The sequence below is a fragment of the Epinephelus fuscoguttatus genome, linkage group LG10, assembly GCF_011397635.1.
Source record: "Epinephelus fuscoguttatus linkage group LG10, E.fuscoguttatus.final_Chr_v1".
NCBI lineage: Eukaryota > Metazoa > Chordata > Actinopteri > Perciformes > Serranidae > Epinephelus > Epinephelus fuscoguttatus.
Genome location: NC_064761.1, coordinates 12,926,905 through 12,949,731, shown reverse-complemented (window position 1 = coordinate 12,949,731; position 22,827 = coordinate 12,926,905). Strand labels below are relative to the sequence as shown.

Below are 22,827 nucleotides of genomic sequence, written 5' to 3'. Positions count from 1 at the left end.
CACCTAAATTAAGAACTCAAGTATGTTACTCCCATGGCCTTGGAAAGCTCAACCAATACTTTTATACTTAAGCTACTCCCTCACAAAGACAGAAAACAGAGAGGTAAGTCTCAAACTTGGGATTTCATGGGTTATGAAGTCTGGAGCTGCTTCATAGACAATACATGGGATACTGGACTCATAGATTCTTTGCTTTCTTTGTCTTAATACCCAAATGAGCTTTATTCTATTGTGGTGTCCTCAGTTCTGAAACAGAAAATGTGCCCATATACTCAGATTCCCCTCAGTGCTCTCAGAGTTATAACATTTTTCTCATTTAGTTGTCTATGGAGTAGCTCCAGACCTTATACCCTATGACAAAACAGATTTGATCTGTAGCTTTCTTTAGTTTTTAGATTTGGGAGAGAGTTGTTCTGGTTTACTAATTTTATGTACTGTCTTAGACCATAGAATAACCTATAGATCATGAATTTTTAAAATGGGCTCAGTTCCCATTTAAGGCTATTATAACTATATTTTAATTGATTAATCAACACATATAATTGTGTATACAATTCTCCATGACAGCATGACAGATGGGAACATTGCAACTTTTATTTAAAAAAAAAAAAGTACTTCTTTCACCGCTGGTGTTCACCAAAAGGTATTCACAAAACTAGTATTGATGGGTTTCAAAGCATATCATTTTATTTTGAAAGCTGACAACAGGAAGTAGCTCTTCTTCATCGCCTCGGTGAGTTTCACAGTTTGACTGACTGTTGTTACCAGCAGCTTCACCATCCTCCCACAGCACGACACTGTACCTTTACTACAACACAATGGGGCTGTAATGTCAGCGAGGGGCGAGACTTGAGCATCTTGTGTGCAGCATTGAATCTGTGTATGGATTTAATGATGATGAAAAAGAAGAAATTCAAGTTCAAGGTGGATTTTGAGCTGGACGAGCTCTCGTCGGTCCCCTTTGTCAACGGTGTCCTCTTTTGTAAAGTCAGGCTGCTGGACGGCGGGTTCTCGGAGGAGTCTTCTCGGTGAGGATGTGTTCATACAGTCATAAAAACACTGAGTGTACGTGCTTCTCTAAAGCCTGCAGCTTAAGTCAGGTTAGCAGCTTTAGCCTACCATGATGCACTACTAGCTAACCAGCTAACATGCTACATGAATACCGTTAGAAACCAGCTAACGTCAGTCATTTAAACGGTGTTTCTGTTGTTCAGATTTAACATTACCGTCCAGTCAAGTCTGTTGTATCAGCTGAGGCAGAACTGTAAACGCCATGTTAGCACAGACTGGAGCAAACAAACTTTAGCATGTCTGATAATTGGTACTCTGAATTATCCACTAATTTAGTTGACAGTTTTCCGTGTTCAAGAGGACATGGGGTTACATTTCACAGGCTAACTTCCTCGCTGGTTATGGAATTGATTACTGGGCTATGAGCAGCCAGCTGACTTGTCATATTCTGCCACGAAGCTGAATATGACTCCTCTGTCAATTGTTGCTTAATCAATAGCGTCACTAATGTCCTGAGCTATCTCTGCCCTCTGTTTGGTCATAAAGTTATCACTGAGGCAACTGTGTGTGCTTTGTCAGCCTGTTAGTGATTATAACTGATCAGGGAAATGCATGGACAGTGCACTGCTGTAAAAGTCATATGCAGTAAGAAAATGCTGTCCCAAATAATTCCTGCTTAGGTTAACTGAAACTGTAATATTTTTGCTTACACTATAAGGCATAAAAAAGAAACTGAAATTATGGGTATTAAATTGTATGTACTATTGTGCATGACAGGAAATTACCCCATTCCCCTGTCAGTCACTTTGTGTTCTGCAGCAGTGTCATGATAATGCTGTTGTCAAGTTGTGACAGGTAAAGTCATCTCCAGTGTTACCTGTTGTGAGCTGTCATAAGTAAAAGTTCAAGTGGCTTTTATCATTCTGCGCCTATTAATCTATAAAGAGGAAAGCTTTTAGCTGCAATCATTTTCGTTATCGATTGATGTACAGATTATTTTCTGGAATAGTCAATTAATCATTTAGTTTATACTGTGACAGAAAATGCCCATTACAACTTTGCTTTTTTGCTCTCCCAACAGTTATTTGAACTATAACACGTAAAGACAATGAAAAGCAGAAAATTCTCACAATTATAATATAATATAATATAATATAATATAATTATTAATAATATTAATAGTTGCAGTTTAAGTTTCTGTCAATTATTTAGCTAAACTACATAATCATTGCAGCTTTGGTCCAAATCACAAAGATATTCAACTCATTATAGAGGAAATTATTCCCATTTGGAAGCTGCTGCCGATTCATTTTCGGCCTTTTTGCTTAAAAAATAACGTAAAGAATACATGAATGTGTTGATTCATTTCTGTTGCTAGACTAATCTATTCACTGACTTATTGTTTCTGCTCTAGTTAAAAATATTGTCATATATAGCTGGGAGAACAAAGTGATAATGTTTGAGTTGTTCAGATACCAATACCCGTATCTGAAATGCCTCCAATGCTGCCTAAAATGTCTGATCAGGTGAGTATCGCAGTCTATGCACCAATCAGATACCACGTAATTTATTAAAAGACTTGAAAGTAGTTTCACACCCAGATATAGATCTTAGTTATCCCCAGAAATCAATTATTTTGGCTGGCAACTACTGTTTTAGAGCAGCAAAGATGGAATTGATCTCTGATAAATGTTATATTTATATATTTTACACTGGAAAGTCCCATCATGTCACATCCATACAGGGTTAGTATACAGCTATTCATATTTTTTTTATGTATAATTGTTATTTATTGTTATTATTTTTTAATGCACAGTATCAGATCGGTACTCAGTAACGTCCGATATGCAAGTGTAAGTATTGGAATTGCTATCATGATGGAAAAAATGGTTTCAGAACCTCTCTAGATAATGATGGTGGTACTTAATATAATATGTTTGATGTTTACACTGAAGTGGTTGTTAAAATGAACTAGAAGATGGGTTACCAGATAACTGGTCATGAAAGGAAATGATCTTACGCCCATTATTCAGAGTCACCCTGCAGTCCGCAGCAGTATCATGATAATATCGTCATTGCTGTCAAGTTGAAGCAAGCAGAGACAGTCATCTCCTTTGTAACCTGTTTTGGGTTTCTGCTCATAAATTAGACCGGCTTCTAATGTTGCAGTAAGGGAAAAGCATTGTTTTGGAGTGGGGCTGTAGGGATTAGATGGCTTCACCCTGATTATATAACAAGCCCTCTGTTTGCTCTGCAGTGAGTAGCTCTCATGAAATGGCTTGATAGAAAGGCCAAGTGTGTCGGACTTTGTGAATCAGGATTTTTCTGAGGTCATGACATGGGGGCATTTTAATATAGCTATTATTTTCTTTGTACATTTTGTCCCATGTGAGCAGCCACTGCAGCCGAGTTAAAGCGATGAAACACTGTAAGAAGGTTCTTTAATCTCATAACCCAGACTTTGAAGTTCATATGGGTGATGTTCTAATTAAAACGTCTTGCTCTGGCTCTGACATTTTCAGCTAGCAGAGTTCGTAGTCACTAACTGAGTGTTGTTAGATTACATTTTTCGCCAGCAGTTTGATTTATGAAACTCTCAAACTTCAGTGTTTCCTCTGACACTCTTTTGAGTCATCCCAGCTGTGAGCGTGAGGGAAGTGCAGATTGTTGTTTTATGAGCCTTTCTTTTCCTTTGGTGTGGCTTGTCATCAGGACTGCACCATTGTTTCTGCCAGGAACAAGTTTTCTTTGTTGTATGAGTTTACTTTTTTGAAAGTGTAACAATTTAGGGACAAATTCAGACTTGGATCTTTTCGTTGCAGCCAGACAGTTGGAAACCCTGCCCAAAATTCATGTCAGAAAGATCTACTTTCTGTGTAACAATGTGTTCATGAGAGTTTGTGACTGCAGCTGCCTTCTAAAAGGACAGCAGCTGTAGTTAAACAAGATATCTGACCCATGTATAGAGATGAGAGTGACGACCTCCGCTTGTGCTTAAAGGCAGACTTACATACTCACTGATGCTTGCTACGCTGAGAAGTGCTGTGATTTATAGCTAGTAAATGCAATCAGGCTAGAATTCCCAGAGCACATAGTGTCCAGCTGGCTGGGAGTTCCCTCTCCGACTCTGGGAGTTCACTCTCTGGAATTTATCAACCAGAGGATGAAGTCAATGTTTGTAAAAACATTAGTCACGCATCTGCTGCTTTTTATTTATAGTGATGCAGGGATGCAGAGCACATGTTGTGCCTATATGCTCAGTCAGTCTTAACCATCTTAACGGGGATTTGTACACCCTGTTAATCGTTTAAATCTTTTGTCATCAACACTCTTTGCACTACATTGTTAAGTGTCTTATCCCTCAGCTTTTAAATCAGAAGTGGTGGCAAAAAGAGACAAACACTTTTCTAACATTTATGACTTGTTGCACCGTGTTAAAGAGGAAAACCATCAGCTGTGCATCTAAATGAATGGCATGTGCTGTCTTGACAGAAGGGAGTTGGTTAGGTGAGTGGGAGAGGAGAGGATGCCAGTGAAAGAGAGGCCATCTGGGGTATCGTAATGCTGCCCACGCATACGCGCTCTTTTCTCTCTCACTTCGTCTCATCCCCTCACTCAGAGCAGGCTACACCTCACTCTCATTTTACTCTCTGGCTATTGGCCGGGGATGTGTGTGTGCACGCGTTTCTCTTTCACTCTGCTGCCAAAATGAGCCACACCTGCCGCCGTAACCTTTAGATTCAGCCGTCAGATGAATCAATAGGTGAAAACAGGACTGTGATTAATCAGCTTGTTTATTAAGTGGCCAGAAAAATCAGAGGATAAGCACATAAGCTTGTATTGGCAACTTAAATCAGTAGCTTTAAGCAGGGTAGAGATGTGAGAATTGTTAATCCAGCAATCATTCAACCCAAGTGGCTTTTATTGTTAAATAATAATGATATTAATATGAATGAAATTAAAATGTGCCTCTACATTTTAGGGATGTGTGATCAGGACCGTTGAAAACAGTGACAAGGCAGGAAGTTATTGATATATATCAAAAAATGTAATAAAAACAAATCATCTTTGTTGAAAATCTTTTCTTTTTTTTTGTCTTGAATGCTGTCTGGTTGTGGATTTATTATTCCCAAAGCAATACTTTTGTTGTGGAACAGTTAAAAAACTTTTCTTGATAACATGCTTTTAAGAATATTAACATTTCTTTTCAAAGCCATGATTGCATTTTACAAATAAAGTCAAAGTTGTCAAATGTTTAATTTTGGGCTGAAACAGCGGTACAAATACAGTCAACAATTAATAAAGTTTTTTTATTTTGCAAACTTTTATTACTCAAAGAGTGATCAAGCAAGACTGTCCAACAGTTCATATATTCAATAACAGGCTAATCTGTGCTATATGGACACATTTTAGTCAGAGCTAGAAAAAAGTATTGATGTTTGATACCTACGTGTGTTATTGGTTAATTGCTTTGTCATTTTTGTTTTATTTTGATAAACATTGTTTTCCATGAATAGTATAAGATGCATTAAAATTCTGGTGCCGGGCCAAACAGTCAATCAGGGGTTATAATGTGAGCTGTCTAAACCACAGAAGGAAATGATCCAGCCTTTCAGCTGTACAGAGACATGTTGTACAAGGAATAAAATCTCATGTGTCCACGAGTGTTTCCACCAGTCTCTACTCTGCATTATCTGAAGCTGTCTAAGATCATGTTGTAAATTAGCCTTTTAGAGCCCAACATGCACCACATGCACAATACATGCACATCTGACCTTACAGAGTGCTTAACGTTTTTGTGATGTCCCTTTACAGGGAGCCAGTGCAGGCCAACTGTGTTCGATGGAGGAAACGGTTCTCTTTCCCCTGCAAAATGAGTGCCAGTGCAGGGACAGGTGTACTGGACCCCTGTGTGTGTCGCGTGTCTGTCAGAAAGGTACAGTATGTCGCTACTGAGCTCCACACTATAGACATACTTATTATCTACAAAGTTTTGTTGATCCACAATCAGATGTGTTGCATGTGAATGTACAAGGTTCAGGTTAAAGATGCATCAGGGGAGGGGTTTCTGCAAAAACAAAGGCTTCTGTTCTCATTGTGAAAATGGGGCTGCAATAAAGAGGAGCACCTCATCTTTTTTTTTTTGCTGTATCTGGGTTGAATTGTGGTTTTGGTTACATCCACAGAAACTTGAGAGTGAAATGTGACCTCTAAATCATAGTTAGCAAGCACAGCATTCTGAAGAAAACAGACTCATCACTGTGAAATCTTTGGCTGCTCGTCCTCTAGCTGTCTTTCAACATTTAGTGTTACGTGAGTGTGCTCTGTGCTCTGCTTGTTTATTCATGTCATGTTACATTATTTTTCGGGATATAAGGGTATAAAAACAGCAGTATAAAAAAAGGAAATAGATAAGCCTGAATTAGCCTTCCTGGTGAAATGTGTCGTATGTTTCCACATTGTATCTGTAAGCTATTTCTGGTGTGCCCTGCTCTCTTTGTTTTAGGACACTGAGCATGTCAAGTACCCAGAGAAACCTTTGTTATTTTGCCTTCACTGGTGGCTCCCTTTGGTATTGAACTTTAAAAGGTCAGACAGTTGCCTCTTGCTAGTATCTGGAACCAACAACAAAATTTTCCAGTGTAACACTGATGTTATTCTTCTGCTGATGGAAAGTAGCAAATATGTAATATTTACGGTTACAATTAACCAGCCCGGTATTTGGTTAGTAAGTTATAATGCAGGGTTTTCCTAAAAATACATGTAGACTCAGGCAACAGTAATCTCTCTCAATCATCACTTACGACGCACTAGTGTGTGTGTTGTGGTGTATTTTTCTGCAGAGACTCTGCTCTGTGCCCTCTGCCTGTATTTTCTTATTATTTTGCTGTGTTTGGGACACTCCTGGGCACATGTGCAGGTGAGGTCGGGACTTTATAAAAAGGTAGTGACCAGGTGCCAGACCATAAGCAGCAGGCATCCCAGAGGAAGCTACAAACACAGATAAAAACATGAATATAGTGAAGCAGAACACCAAATGGACAAAGCTTGTTCCAAAACAGGAGTCAATGTGCTTTAATAAATTCCTACATAGTATACCTTTTAGTTCAATGCCTTGAATGTGGACACATGACCACCAGGACTGTAGAGTCTGAATCAGTATCTTTACTTTGATATGCTAGTATCCAAAACAACAACTTCCTACTCCTACTCCCATGTCTGCTCCTACTTTATCTCCTACTCCTTCTCCCACGTCTTCTACTCCTACGAGGAACTTTGCCTTTCTATGTATAAAAATAAAACTTTGCAAAGAGATCCAGTCCTCTGCTGAACTTCCTCAGCAGCCACTGTGGCCTTTTAGTTCTGCTGGTGATGCTACAGCAACTGTCTAAAGTTTAAAACTTTGATAATTCATGACAAATAAGCCGTACGTGCTATGACTCACCAAAATGTAGCCCCAGTTGAGCAGAAATGTTCAGATGCAGGAGTTGCAGGATGAAGCTGCTTTAAGAAGTCCATCATTCTGTTTCTCTCAAAAACTGTAAAACTAATTACTCTATCTCATCCCACACATTTTGCTCAATGGACACCAAACTCAATACACAGCATCTTCACACTAACTCCACAAAAGATCCAGCTAGATTTTTTAATCCTCAAAAATTAAGGCCACAGTGCATCAAAATATTTAACTGCAAACAGCTATTGCAAATTCTTGCAAAATGAATCTCCAGTGTTCACGAAAAAAGACAACATTTTGATGTCAGAGTAGATGTACTATGGTAAATTCCTGAATTCCTGAAAACTCAAATTTTTGATAGTTATAGTAGTCAGTGGAAATAAAAGAATCTTTAACCACCAGTTTCTCACTTATGGAGCAATCAATCTTTGTAAAAATAAATTACAAACATCTCTTTGTTGTCTAGAGGAAGTACAAGATCCAGCTTGCAACATGCAACCCTGCTCACTACTTAGGTCACAATATCAAGCCAGTCTATAGATTCTCACTTGGCAGGTAGCTCATCAATATCATGACTTTCTTCCTCAAATGCCCGGCCCTGTTTCACTATAATTAAACTAGTATTTTGGAATTCAGATAAATCTCAAACACATTAGATAGTGATCACTAATGTTTTGTGTTTTCAAGCATTAGTCGAGTATTTTAAACTTTTTTGTGCAACATTTTAATGTAGATGTTTGTGCTTCTCTTTTCCAGGAGCTGAAAGGTGGAAAGGCATATGCAAAGGTAATTCCCCACATGTCATCCAACCCCCATCCCCTAACCCAACCTCCAGGTCACCTAGATTTACAGTAAGCAGCCATATTTATGTAGATAGCCCATGTGTGTGCCCATACCAAACAGATGGCCTTCACTGCCTGCAGGTTGGCTCATTATGTCATGTGTTCTCGCTTTCACTGTTTGAAAGTAATTATTTATCGAGCATGCTAAACCTCTTCCTGTGGATATTCTAGACTAGATAATATTGAAATTGTAGATTACCAGCTTGTTATTGACGAACGAGTTTCAAAATGTGTGAATATTGTTCAGTTTCCCTTAAGTTTCTCTCATGTCCTGACTGCTCATGTCACATCCAGAGACTGTCACAGTGCTGACTCGGCCAAACATTAGTCTCCTGAGAGGAAACAAAGTTCACCCACTGTTGTTCTTTCTCCTTCAGCTTGGTTTTGCAGATCTGAATTTAGCAGAGTTTGCTGGCTCAGGGAATACAACCCGCAGATGTCTGCTGGAAGGCTACGATACCAAAAATACTCGCCAGGATAACTCCATTCTCAAGGTAACATTGAAGCTACGGTAACCACATCCACACCAGTCTGACCTGATGTCTTTAGGGGGCAATCTTGGTGTTTAGTATACAACACAGGTGTTTTTCTCAACAAGGAAGTAGGTATGGAAAAAGGTTTTTCCATAAACATCTAGGATTACTCACAACGACCACAAGGTTACCAGGTAGTCCATTAGATTGTAGCCAGAAGTAAACCATTGAAGAAGAAGAGCGCTTTCAACTGTGGATAATATTTGGCTAATGCAGCCATTATCTGCTTTATTTCATCTAACAGCCCCTAAAATGTGACAAAACAAAAACTACAGTTCTTCAGTGAATTTTGGAGGGTTTGGATCTTATTGTTGGAATAAATTACAATTATGCTTGAACCAAAAACACCTTTTCCTGTCTGTCTTTAAACTAAGAACCCATGCTAATGGAAACGTTGAATGCAAGTCAAACCTGACTTGATTAACAAGTCTCCTCTTCTTTTCATAGGTTATCATCAGTACACAGCTCATGTCAGGAGATCCCTGTTTTAAAACGTAAGTCAAAGTGATATTTTTCAGTTTCAATATGGTGTAAAATCTGCTTTGGTCTATATTAAGTCAGTCAGGGTTTGTGTCAGCATTCAGACATTTTGGATTCCTAACCATACAATTTCAGTTGGATTAGAAAGCCATTTAATTGCTTAAGTTTTTGGTTTAAAAAAGCATGTGAATTGAACTATTCTCGTGCCTATGCTCGACTACGTACTCGCCCAGATTTAGATATTTACAGTCCCCGAAGCCAAAGCTAACTGACCTGGAGCAGATTGTGATTTAAAGCCTCTTTGTTCTGTCAGAACCCCTCCTCTCTCTCCCCACATTTCCTGTCTGTATCTCCACTACCACTATCAAAAAAGGCAGAAGTGTTAAAAAACAAGATACTGTATTATGCGCCAAAGTTATGACATCCAATCTGCTGCTGTAATCTGCTGCTGATTGCATTTGTTCAGGAGCCGATCCAAGAATACTGCCGTAGGTGTGGTACCGACAGCTCTCATGACTGTGCTGCGTCAGACTTTGTCAAGCTTGGGAGAGTTTCATGGGAATCAAACGATGCAGAATACCCCAAGCCTAAAGAGCAAGCTGGTGTTCTAGTTCCAGCAGAAATATGATTTGCAGTGAAAATATGTGTCTGTACAGCACGAGAAATGCTGCTTCACCCAAGGGCAAATTCGACCTAAATATTATTCAGTAGCCTGTATGATTATGCCAAAAGCTGTGTCTCCTTTAATCGTAGCTTGTATTTAACGAGTATCTCCAGTATTCTCACTTATAGCCTTAGCTGAATGCTATTCTGAATTATGACCGAACTTTATGTTCTTACCCTTGATTAATCTTTGTTTTAATCCTCCCTCTCCCATGCCTTCCTGTTTTTGTCTTTCACCTTGTTTTATATTTTTAAACAACTGACACATTGAAATACAAGACAGGAGAAAAGGCCTCATTGTCTTTCATCTGTCACTAGGCCTCCCTCCACAGCCACAGTGATCGGGATCCAGGGTGATGGAGAGAGCCTGCTGGAGGAGAGGAGAGGAGGGGACTCACAGAAAGGCTGTTCTGGTAAGAAGAACCACGCCACATTACACTCCTGTGCTCTGCTTAGTCATCCTGTTGGCTTTTCCAAACATTTCCAGGCACCTGATGGAGCACACATTAGCCATCCCATTGCATGCTGACTGCTGAGCCAGTGTTGGGTTTGGAGTTGTTTCACTTTTACCCTTGTATTCTTACGTAAGGGATAATGTACAGCGTCCTGCATCACCCTGTCAGGGTTCATTTATCAATAATGACCAGCTTGCTGTACATTATCATGCTTATTACACAGCTACTTACTAAAGAAATCAATAATTTGACACAAAATATTGATTTAAAAATGATTTTATTGCTCCTGCTAAGTGTCTATGATCAGAACTGCATCCATAGCAATGGTCTGTCATCCCTAGAAGTGGTCTGCTGTTCAGAAATAGTAGAACATAGAGCGCCGTGCAAGAAATGTACCTGACAGATACTGTAACAACTTTGACGTTTCTGCTATCTGCTCTCCTTTGCTATGTGAAGTTCCTGTTAATAACTGCGAAAATTATCCCTCAAACATTTTGACTTGTAATCACAGGGCTGAAACAAGTTTTCATTTTGGTTAGACACCAATCTTCATAGCTGTGTAAGCTCACTGAGCATGAGTAGTGGAGCATGACCTCATCACTTGTCATTGTTGTAGAATCAATTTCTATTACAAGTCACTCTGTATCTAGCAGATCTAACCAGCAGTGATAGATTTAGATTAATAGTAATTTAGTTGCATTTATAATCTCAGAGTGGTTATAATCCAAGTTTACCGGCCAAATTCAGATTAGGGGAGGGCATAGTTTATCTTAAGTAGTACCTTCTGATGCTCTATTACCTAAAAAAAATGCTTTATAACACCCTCGGAATTTAACACAAAGTAAATGTACATCACTTACAAATTTAACTATAGCATAACCTCTAATTTACCTGCCCCCTTGACATATTCCACCCCACCCCTGTGTCCACACCAATTTTGAAACCACATCTGTTCCTTTGCCACTAATACAAACCAACCATTGATCATTAAAAGTTTCACCCAAGTAAATGAGTGAAAGGCTTCTGTTGTGAAACAGCTACAAGAGAGACAGCCTTTTGTGTCAGAGTTTAGCCACTTGCATGTAGAGGAAAGTGCAGACCAGCAGTTTTTTTTTAATTGGCATACAGTTTTATTAGGTTACCAGGTGACAGGCATGTACTTCAGGTTGGTTGTTAACCTCCAGCACATCAAGACAAACATTAATGTTAAAGTGCTGTCGTGTGGAAACTTGATTGTGCATCATTTTTGCAGTTATTATTATAATTTTATGGAAGCTAACCTCTAGTGTATTTCTTCCATTATTGCAGACAAGTTTAGTTTAGCTTCGGTTTATTTTGGTCATTTTCTAACTTCTACAACTCAAATATACACAAGAAAAAAATAATAACTATAATAAGTCAATACTTTTAAAGCATCAACAAACCAAAGCAGGTTTTGCTGAACTGAAAAGGTGTAGGCTGAATCCTCAGCTGATTGCACCTACTGTTTTACATTAATTGTTTGGCACTGTTCTCTTTGGATCAGTTCATTTGTCAAGCTGCAGATGTTGATCTGATAACTTGTGTCTGATTCTTCTCATTTGTGTGTGTGTGTGCGCTCTCCAGCATCATGCACTCATACTTCATAGAACTAATATCTCCCATTCAGCGCTTAAAAAATGTTTCTCTTCCAGCCGCCCCTTTCTGCTACATTTCTCTTTCCTGTTTTACCCCTATCTCTCTTGTTCTGTGTATGTTTGTCCATGTGTGAACACATTGCAGTGTTGAATGCTTGTTCCTCCTGGAAGCTTCAGAGTGTAGCGCAGCTCTTTCATGTATAATTTAAACTAGCTCTCTTTTAGATTATCCACAATCTGCTCTGACCCTGTAGGCTCTTACATGGTTAAAAATAGGAGTGTGTGCAAGTCTGTCTAGAGGGGGTTGTGTGTTTGGATGAGCACACCATGTGTGTGTTTGTCTGCTGAAGATGACGCTCTTTCCCATCAGCAACATCATGCTTTGGCTGTGCATGTTTGCAGTGTTGGGTGCAGGTGCTTCCTGCGTGTGAGCAGTATCCAAATTGCAGATCAAGAGCAATTATGTTGTATTATTTTTTTAGATTAATGTTTTGTTAGAATATATTCCTGTATGCATATCTTTCAAGACAAGTATGAGTGTGACAAATAATTGCGATAGTTTGCTAACCCTTAGATGCACAGGACACTAGAACTTACAAGTATTCATAAGTGGGTCAAAATGACCTGCATCAGAATTACAACTAGGGCTATGCAATAGTGATATTATATTGATACCAACCTGGACAGGACTGTAATTTCAAAAGTTGTCCTCTTTGTTTTAGGTTCATAATAAATACATGCAATCTTTATTTTTGAATTTTGCATTTTAGAGTGTGATCGCTGCACTGCTACATGTGCAGAAACCAAAATCAATATGGCCTTCGCTCTCATAATATTCTACAAATGCTGGTTCCAAGGGTGAGAACAGAACTCTGCCAGAAAAGTTTTAAATGTGCTGCCCCTTCGTCTTGGGGTAATCTACAGAGGGATCTGAAATTGGCACAGCTGATCACTGTGGGGCAGTTTAAGTCAATTTTAAAGGATCGAGAAATTAGCTCTTTTAGTCAATGTAACTGTTCCTAAATCATTTTTAGAAATTGTACCCACATCATATTTGTTCTTTTCCTGGACCTTATACTTCATGTTCATTGCATACTATGGTTTTTATTCATTTGTTGGGTATGACAGTTATATATGTCTGTCTGCCTTGTTGTAACTTGTAACAATGTTTTGTGCTGCCCTCTTGGCCAGGGTCGCTCTTGAAAAAGAGATTTTTAATCTCAATGAGGCTTTTGCCTGGTTAATAAAGGAGATATATATTTGTTGACCTCAAAGTCAGTTTTAATTGGGCAGTCATTGTCTTCTCATTTCGGAGATATCACAAGCAAAATTTTTTAGGAATATTTGGAATATGACTTGAAGAAAACAGTAGTGGGGTCGTCTTTGGCCCAGCTATGTGTCTGAAGGTTAATATTTCTTGAAATGGTGTCTGTTCTGTGTTGTGTTGCTGAGGCAGAGGCCTTTCCTTCCTTCCCTGCAGACATTTGAACTCTGAACTGTTCTGCTTCCTCACAGCTCAGCATTTTCCAGTTTACCTACTTGACATTAAAACGGTGGCACACGTTTATGATGCTGCATGTGTTTTTAAAAAGGCTCAGACATACACACAGCTGTACACACAGAACTATCTCAGCTGTCAGAGCCGTCACGACTTTGGTTTTTGGGTTTCCTCTGCAGTCGCGCAGTTATTGAGGGTTTCCTTTAAGTTGTAGCACCAGCAAAGCTCCGATATGGTTGTTATCATGGGCAAAATGTAGTATTGAATAAGCAGTTACCCTGCTCTTCCTGGCCATTTCTTTAAATGTGTTAATTTTGCCACAACACAAGCAGAGCTACCGCTGTGTTCGGATACTTGCCAACTGTGGTTACTTGCTCATTAACTCAGGGAAGCTGAACAAAGAGACAATGCACGGGAGGCAGATGGGAGTTTTCTCCATTGCTGTAACTTTTGTCTGTTGGCAGAAATAAGCTACAAATCAACAGCCAGTAACACAATCCAGGTTGTACAGAATATAGATAACTGAGTCTATATCTAACAAGACAGATGCTGGGTTCCTGTCTGTGGCCTTAATCGAAACCAGATCGTGTTTATATGAACAGGTGTTTTATATAGTATGTGGGGCCAGAAATTTCTGGTCACGCCTGACTAACTTGCAAATGAGAGCACAGTGTGTTGACACAACACTTGATCATTTACAAAAGGAACATGCGGTGCTGCATTATCAGGATTTTACTTGATTCAGCTATTTCAGCTTTCAGTCACAAAAAACTGTACCACACACAAATCTGGTGTTTTAAGCTGAGAATGAGCCATGGTATTAAAAAGTTCACAGCGTGGTTTGGCCGGTTACTCTCTGACTATACGTGGAGGCATAAGCAAAGCTATACGTGTGAGGTTTTTACTTAATTACAAAAGAACAGACTCTTGTAGAGCTTTCAGGTGTTTATCATGCTGTCTGTCTTTTGTGTTGTTCTTTCTAATCTAACAGAGGGTCGAGAAGGGAAGTGTCCTGTCGTTTCTGATGATCTTGGGGGCTGCGGCCACTCCCGAACGTCCAGCTACGCCAGCCAACAGTCCAAACTCTCAGGTAGGGGCATCCCACATAAATTATTGTTATTATTTTTTCCCCTCAAACAGGCCATTTTTTAACAGCTGTAATATGTTAAGCTGGCATGGTGAATGAAAGAATTAAAACTAGTTGTTACCAGCCTCAACTACGCAACGCATACGTATTACTGGAGAATGTTTCTGTGGAAGGTCAAACTGAGAACAGCCTTTGACCAAGGAGGAGGGAAGTGATAAAACAATTTTCCAGTGACACTCCACCAGAACAGTTCAAACCTGAGGCTCGAGTTTCCATTACAGGCAGATCAGATGACTGTAATGAAAGATCGGAGGAAGTAGAGACATGCACTGAGAGCAGTTCTAATGGCACTCTAATTTTGAATTTAAAAATGTTATTTCCTGCCTCGTTATAGTGTGTGGGCAGTTTGCTCTTCAGTCGCTGTGCTGAACTGATGCTCTGAGATACACATCAGTACATGGTTGAATCAGGATTAAAACATGTCAGGGTGCAATGAGGCAGATAAAATCAGACAATTAAAATGATACAAACACTAAATTGAATATCCAACAATAATGATAATAATAAGACAGAACTGAATGCTAGCATTATTAAAATACTTTTTTCTTCTTTTTTTTTAAACAAGTTTTGAGAAATGATTTAAAAGATACTGAAAGCCTCAGATGTCTCGTCCCTGTCATGACTTCCTGCAGACATGAACAGTTCGAGTGTGTGGGTGTCGCTGCACAACTCTGCTGAACTGATAAATCTTTTAACACATTGGAAGTTGCAAATCTGCTTGACAGCACAGCAAAGTGGGTTTTGCAAAAAGAAAAAAAACAAAACTAAAACTAAGATTGTATCCTGCCTAACATGAATAGCAGATTATTGACTTAGGCTTGTCTTCCATTAGTAAAGCAGTTATTATTAAAAAAAAATTTGTGCATACATGAAATGCATAATATTTAAATGGAGATTAGACCCCTGGCACTATTGCTATATAAATATACAGTATAATATTATGAATGCATCCCTTGATTTCTCAGGGCATACAGTTTGTCAATTATTGATAAATCATGGTGATAGTGTAGTACAGTGGAGCATTTAGCAGCTAAGGAGCCAAATATTTACTGCAGGAGCTGGTAGAGACCAAAAACAGAGCTGCAAGAGAGTGAATATTTGACTTACATTCAGTGGCCAAAAAAATCTGTTACTGCAGATTTGAGAACTGCTACTGTACTGTATAAGTATTATTATGAAACCATTGCCCATCTCTCTCAGGCTACAGCACAGGTCACTCACGCTCCTCCAGCATGTCAGAGTTCAGCCACCGGAGAAACCATTCAGTGGGCAGCGCTTCGACGGGCATCGGCAGCATCCCAGAGCCCAGTGAGGACCGGGACAGAGAGTCCAGACCCTGCCCTGCTCTACCTGAACACCCAGTCCCCACTGCCACCACTAGCAACCCAGCGGGTACACCTGTACGCAGCGCCTCATCCTGTGAACGACTCAACAGGTGAATATTTAGGGTAAACAAATAAAATACAATTACTGAAGATGTAATTGTTGTCACAGTTTAATGAAGAAAGCAGTCTGCAAGTTCAGCATATTTTTATTGCAGGTAATGAGTGCAAAACAGAGTAGTTATTTAAAGAAGTTAACAAACTTAAGATCACACCTGAGGCTTGGGTCACGTTTCGGGAAGCAGCTGTCATGCAGAGAAAAGCAGTGAGGCAGCAAAGTTATCTGTGGTTTCATTATGTGGTGTCAACAGACGCTCTGAGTATTTCTAAAAATGTTAGTCATTGTGTTTGTGTGATCTAAAAATGTCCAAACATGAATCAAGCGTAGCAGCTTCTCAAACTCAACACTGAGGATAGTTTTCAGTATTTTTAAGGCTTAGGTAGCACTTTATATTTAGCCATCCTCTTTGACCACCAGTCAACATGTTTTGCTTTACACAGCATTTGGGGTTTTTGAATGAATAACTTGACATTTTTGGAAACAAGCTTTTTCACTACCTTGCTGACAGTTATATGAGAAAATCTATACTACTTTCATATTTGTACATATGAAAATGAAGCTACCACAGCTTGTGTCTCCACTTGCCGCCTGGCAACCTCACAGTGACAACAAGACTTCAGGAAGTGCTTTGGCCAAGAAATAGTCTGGCTGCTATCTCCTCATGAAACCACAACATTTACACTTTGCTTCTTGTATATATAATGTGTTAATTAGTGAGGTTCAGAGGTGTTGCTAGGCTTAGAGGACAGGCTCTCTGCTTTCTTCCTTCCAGCCTTTATACTAAGCTAAGTGGCTACATCTTCTCATATATTTACCCACAGACATGAGAGAGGCATACATCTTCTCATCAAACTCTCAGCAAGAAAGTGAATAAGTGTATTTTACAAAATGTTGATTTGTCCCTTGGTTTTGTTCAAAGACTGCTCAAATATGCACAAGAATCAGAAAAAAAGTAGACGTCATCGTTTCTAGTCTTGGTAACAAGATGAGGCTGGTTAAAAAACAAGCTGCTCAGTGAGTAGTAGTGGAGGAAGAGAAAGTGGCCACTTAGCCACAAATGTTTGCAGTAGTTTTGGTATCTTATGAGCACTAAGTAGCACTTGGAAGTTTGTGCCTGTTACCAGAAAAAAAAAAAGTTTGGTTACAATGAGTCAACTGACAACAGGCATCATTTCCAGCCGCTCAGATGGAATCCCTCGGCTCATGGGTTGACCTCATCCCTGCTTAGCAGTAAATGGGATGTGGATTTCATATGAGAAACAGAGTTGTCAGTTTGTGGTTGAAGCCATTAGTGGTCAAATAGATACACAATGACTCATGCACATCCTCCCCTCAGACACCCGGTGAAGCAGGACTCCATGGAGTCTCAGTTAAAGAGAATGGACGACACGCGGGTGGACGCTGACGATGTTGTTGAAAAGATTCTTCAGAGTCAAGACTTTACACCTAGCCTACTGGACTCCAGTACTGAAGGTAGGCTACACATCCAGAGAAACACAAACACACACCTTCACAAACACACAGTTTTCATCCAGAACAAATTGAGCCTCGTATAGGGCAAAAACTTTGGCCGCCAGAAGATAGGGAAAAATTTGTGGACCAAACGACAGAGCAAGCTATTGAGCTGCTGAATGCAGCTAATAAAATTTAACCACACAAACTGACTTGTATAAAGTTATTTTCATGATACATCTATGAATTGTTTTGTCAATACAATGACACTTAAAGAAAGAAAAGCAGAGAGAACTTTGAAGTAGTTGTAATCACCAAATGTTTGGAGTCAATTTCCAAGCAGAAATCCTAATAATTAATTCTCAAAGTAGTTGCCAACTAATAAATAAATCAAATTAAGCAATAAGCCTTGAGAGACCAGGGTGTACACAGACTTAAGATCAGCTAAGGGGTGTAGGGCATGACGCAGTAAAGTCATAAAAGTAAAAGTATAGTTTGTCAGAAAAACTCCTACTTTTGAAGGGCCTAAATTGTTTCTAAATTGATTCATGAACTCCTTACACTTTTAAGCCCCCACAGACACCCTGAATTCATATCAATCAGTCATTAGTTGCAGCCCTTGCCTGGAGCACTACTGTATGTGTTCAATGCACAGCTACTTTGCATAACAATATAATTAACTTGACAGTATTGTGCTACCCCATGAGTCAGTCTGTGTATTTTGAGTAGTAGGACTTTTTTTTTTCCTTTCCAAGGTCTCATCCAGCTCAAAGCTAGGAAAAGAAAGCTGCTGTCAATAAATGATTATTTTTAGATTGCCTAGCAACTGGCTGCTCCTCATGACAAGATTTATATAGCAGGATGTGGGTGCTCTCCGTACTGACCGAACGTCTGTTTCAGAGGAGGGCTTGCGTCTGTTTGTCGGCCCTGGTGGAAGCACGGCCCTTGGAAGCCATCACCTACCCACCAGGTAAGCATGGAATTTTCTAGTTTGTTTGTCCGTGGGTTTTTTAAACACGGGTAATCCCGCTAAAACAGGTGATAGACCCCTTTCTCATTCCTAATAGACCAGACTGTCCCTTTCTGTGTGTGGGTATTTTTGGGGGGGGGGGGTCCCGTTCAACTTCACGGAGAGGCCGGAAAAAAGGTGAACAGTAGAGAGTAGCACATGTGGGCTTTATCGTCATCTGACAATAGCTGATCGGTTCAGAGACTGAGTCACCCCCAGCTCAGAATGAAACCTCTGCATGTCCTTTTTTGAAAGTGGAAGTTTTTTTTTTCTTGATGTTACATTTTGACTCTTTAGACGAGACAGCTATCAGTTTTTAGAGCAGTTCCTCTAAAATGTTTATTGCACATAATGTGTAATCTCAGTTTAAATCATAGAATTAAAATGATGTGAACAATAATGTTAAATTTATGGTTTAAATTGTCAAAATCAGTAGGCCAATGCATTAATAATTATCTCTATCACTCATGATGTGATTGGGCGCATTAATGGAGCATAATCCCAACAATACTGGAAATTGTGTGTTAATATTTATGATGAGCAGGATCGTGGTGCAGCTGCAGAATTTAAGTGAGTTTTTTCTAGTCTATCTAGTCTGAACGTGCTTTACCAGACTGTCAGTGGCTGTGTTTTAATTTACAACATGACATAATGCCACTGAATGCTGTTGGGCCAAAGATTCAAACTGAAGTGTGAAATTTAAAATCTTTTCTTTTCAAGTGCAAATCAGCAAACACATTATTTCAGGACAGGATTCAAGGACACTCAAAAGATGCACTAGGTCAGACAATGTTGTGAATCATTTACTGATAGGACGAATTTTTGTGAGACAAGCGGAACTAGATAAGTAGGGATAATCGCCAGACTTCTGTGCGGGCCATGGTATCAAGATGATACTGCCTATCAAGTCATTGGGGCCAGCCACAGCAGTTCAGCTTAAGCAGATACAATGTAGATATAAGGCTGGGTCAAGCTGCCAAGATCTCCTTGTTTGGGTGGGATTAGGATATAAAAGCAGACTAAATCTAAGTTAGGTCAGGGTTGCAGAATGTTGTCGGATGTCACGGTGCCCAATAGAGTTATAATTGCACAGTCTAATAGCCACTGGGCCTAGTGATAGGTTAAAACATAGTTTAACATAACAATGGACTTCATGGGAATGGTCTTCCAACTTCTGGCACATTTAATTGTGTTTTAATAACAGTTCTGTATTTCAATAATGACCTGGTTTGATGCAGAAAAAGAGGGCATGATATGCATTGTTAGTTGTCAGCTCTACTGAGTGATATGTGAGCCAGATATTACAATGTGTCGCTAATTTTGTCTTTTCTTGTTATCCCAGGGTTGGTGCTGGAGCGTACGAGCAGGTGGTGATAAAGCGTTAGACCTGTAGCCTCTCAGAGGTGGACTGACACTGCTTACATCAAAAATAACTGGAGGCAAGGCTGCGTCAATTTTAATCTGCATTCCTACAGCACACGTTACCTGATCAGCAAAGTGTCTGACCTGATCACTCTGTGAAAGGTTAACATTACAACAGTGCCCTCCTGTGTTCATATCTGCCACATGACACTGTAGCTCCCTGGTAGGTTTTTAAGAGAGAGAGGTACACTGTCGTTATCTCAGTGTCAACATGCAGATATGAAGTAAGAGAAATGACACATTGACCAGATTATTCAAAATAATAACATTTACGTAAATGAAACCGTCCACTCCAACCATCAATCTCTGGGTGTCGATAAGCCTCATCTTTCTGAGGTCACCTGAATCACCAAATCCAATTTAAACTGATAGGAAGAAGAAAATTATTAATCTTACTCTGTAACAGAGGACACCAGGACAGGCTCTTTGTGTGCATCATCAGAATGAACTGAAATCTACGCTGCGCTGCAATGCGCTTTCAATACATTCCTTTAGTCTCTTAGTGTTTTTGTTAGACTTCCTTTAACTTCCTTCAACTAGGATGTTCTATTTAATATTTGCCTATAAGCTGCTAAAAAGCTGTAAGTGTTGGCACTCTGACAACCATCAGTGTTTTGAAGTTGAGAATATTTTACTACAAAGATGAGGCATCAGACTCGAGCTATTTGACAAGTGAGCGCTGACTGTGTGAATGTGAATGTGTTTGCCATGTGGCAAGACCACTTTTATTAGGCGTAACTGTTATCCTGTTATGTTGGATGAGTGAAAGGATGTGAGATGATCTCTTGTAAGGAGTGCTATATTGGTAAGTTTGCAAAGACAAAATGGGAGAACATGACAATTTGCTGACTTAGTTCTTGTTCTTATTTGTTTGGCTTTCTTCCGGGGGTTGTCCTGCAGTACTAATCTGCCCTACAAAGGCAAAACCCAGTAACAAGTTTTGTTAAAAAAAATCTCTTTTTTTTTTAATGACATCTGGGTAATCCAGTTTCCTCAATTCAGTATCTTAGCAGATCTCAGTAACTCCATCTTTGCTTTTGACTCTAGTGACACTGATGTGCTTTGGTGTGATTAAACTAACCTCAAGTCACACATTTAAATCTATTAAATTGTAAATTATTCTACAAATTTCACTATAAATGTCATATTAATAGATGCACAGACATATGTGCATTCAAATCCTATAATCTACAGACTATAAATAATCAAAATTAAGTTTATTTTTGTAAACAAACTAGTTGAAAGGATAACAAAGCTGAGCATACACATTTTGTTGTTACATTCTGTGCAAATTCCCCAAAGGTTATCCAAACACAATGATTGCATAGTTTTCCTTTCTCAAGTTGCTGCTCTCTGCCTTTGTAGGGCAGCAAATAGTGAACATAAAAAGGGGCTTCTATGATGAATATTACTATAGAAGGGGATATATCTAATGCCCAGTGTTTCAGCTATGTATCTATTGTATACTTACGCTTTGCAACGCACCTACATCTTTGTGAGCCGACCTGTTGTCCAGGAAGCTAACATCAGTGAACAAATGAAGGATCCTGTGACGTACTAACTAATTAATGTGTAAGGATTGTATAGTGAAGGACTTGTAGTAACCCACTGCCATGAAGAAAAATCTCAACAGCACCTGTTTTTAAAAACGCCCAGAGTAATAGTTTTGTGTATGTGTATGTCTCAAGGCAATTGAATCGAACGCAACTGGACTTGGTTTTGTCTTAGAAGACGTTTCACCTCTTATCCAAGAGGCTTTATCAGTTCATGCTAGTCTGACTAGGCTGGAACTAGTCTGACAAACTGGTGTGGAAGCACCCAGGTATTTAACCTCTGGGGAGGTCTTCACAAGGCCAATGATGTCACTGGTTCGTTAGTGCTCCAATAGTGTGTCAACGACAGTCATTGAAACTCCTGCTGCAACGGTTGTCACTGGAGTCGTTAGAGTCACATGAGGCCATTTGTGAACGACCGTTGTTTGTCTGACACACTCAGACAAAGACTGGTACACCCAAAAGACCGTATACCACACACTCAGAAGAGCAACCTAGTGTACGCTGTCCAATGCAGTGAGGAATGCCCAGACTTGTACATTGGTGAAACAAAACAACCACTAAACAAACACATAGCCCAACATAGAAGGGCTAACTTGTCAGGGCAAGACTCAGCTGTCTATCTACACCTCAAGGAGAAAGTACACTCCTTCGAAGACAGCAATGTGCACATTTTGGACAGGGAAGACCGATGGTTTGAAAGAGGTGTAAAAGAAGCCATCTATGTGAAATTGGAAAAGCCATCTCTCAATAGAGGAGGAGGTCTGCGACACCACCTATCCCCCACCTTTAACGCTGTCCTTTCATCCTTGCCCAGGAGGCTTAACAACTTAACCTCTAAAAACAACGGTCGTTCACAAATGGCTTCATGTGACTCTAACGACTCCAGTGACAACCGTTGCAGCAGGAGTTTCAACGACTGTCGTTGACACACTGTTGGAGCACTAACGAACCAGTGACATCAATGACCTTGTGAAGACCTCCCCAGGGGCTAAATACCTGGGTGCTTCCACACCAGTTTGTCAGACTAGTTCCAGCCTAGTCAGACTAGCATGAACCGATGAAGCCTCTTGGATAAGAGGTGAAACGTCTTCTAAGACAAAACCAAGTCCAGTTGCGTTCGATTCAATTGCCTTGAGATAACTATGACCTGGATGAATGAGAATATCCACAGGCATCCTGTATGTGTATGTATACCCTGACATCTTAATTGTTTCAGATCAGTCTAATTAACCAACACAATCAA

The 22,827-nt window shown here is 39.6% G+C and overlaps 1 protein-coding gene across 1 annotated transcript; it reads left to right on the top strand.

The window, feature by feature from the left end:
• The first annotated feature begins 763 nt into the window (after nt 1-763).
• On the top strand, nt 764-21,751 carry fam102bb (family with sequence similarity 102 member Bb). Its single transcript, XM_049587105.1, has 11 exons — nt 764-1,028; nt 5,827-5,947; nt 8,225-8,254; nt 8,688-8,804; nt 9,291-9,337; nt 10,305-10,399; nt 14,547-14,645; nt 15,903-16,137; nt 17,482-17,618; nt 18,498-18,567; nt 19,949-21,751. Exons 1-11 carry the CDS (start codon nt 883-885, stop codon nt 19,989-19,991), a joined length of 1,140 nt encoding a protein of 379 aa, XP_049443062.1. The 5' UTR covers nt 764-882; the 3' UTR covers nt 19,992-21,751.
• Nucleotides 21,752-22,827: the final 1,076 nt, after the last annotated feature.

Bases quoted from the DNA above. Each gene is read 5' to 3' on its own strand.
- fam102bb (XM_049587105.1), top strand. From the start codon at position 883: ATGGATTTAATGATGATGAAAAAGAAGAAATTCAAGTTCAAGGTGGAT. The intron at 8,805-9,290 runs GTAACATTGAAG...TTCTTTTCATAG, and splicing joins AGGATAACTCCATTCTCAAG to GTTATCATCAGTACACAGCT. The intron at 18,568-19,948 runs GTAAGCATGGAA...TTGTTATCCCAG, and splicing joins AGCCATCACCTACCCACCAG to GGTTGGTGCTGGAGCGTACG.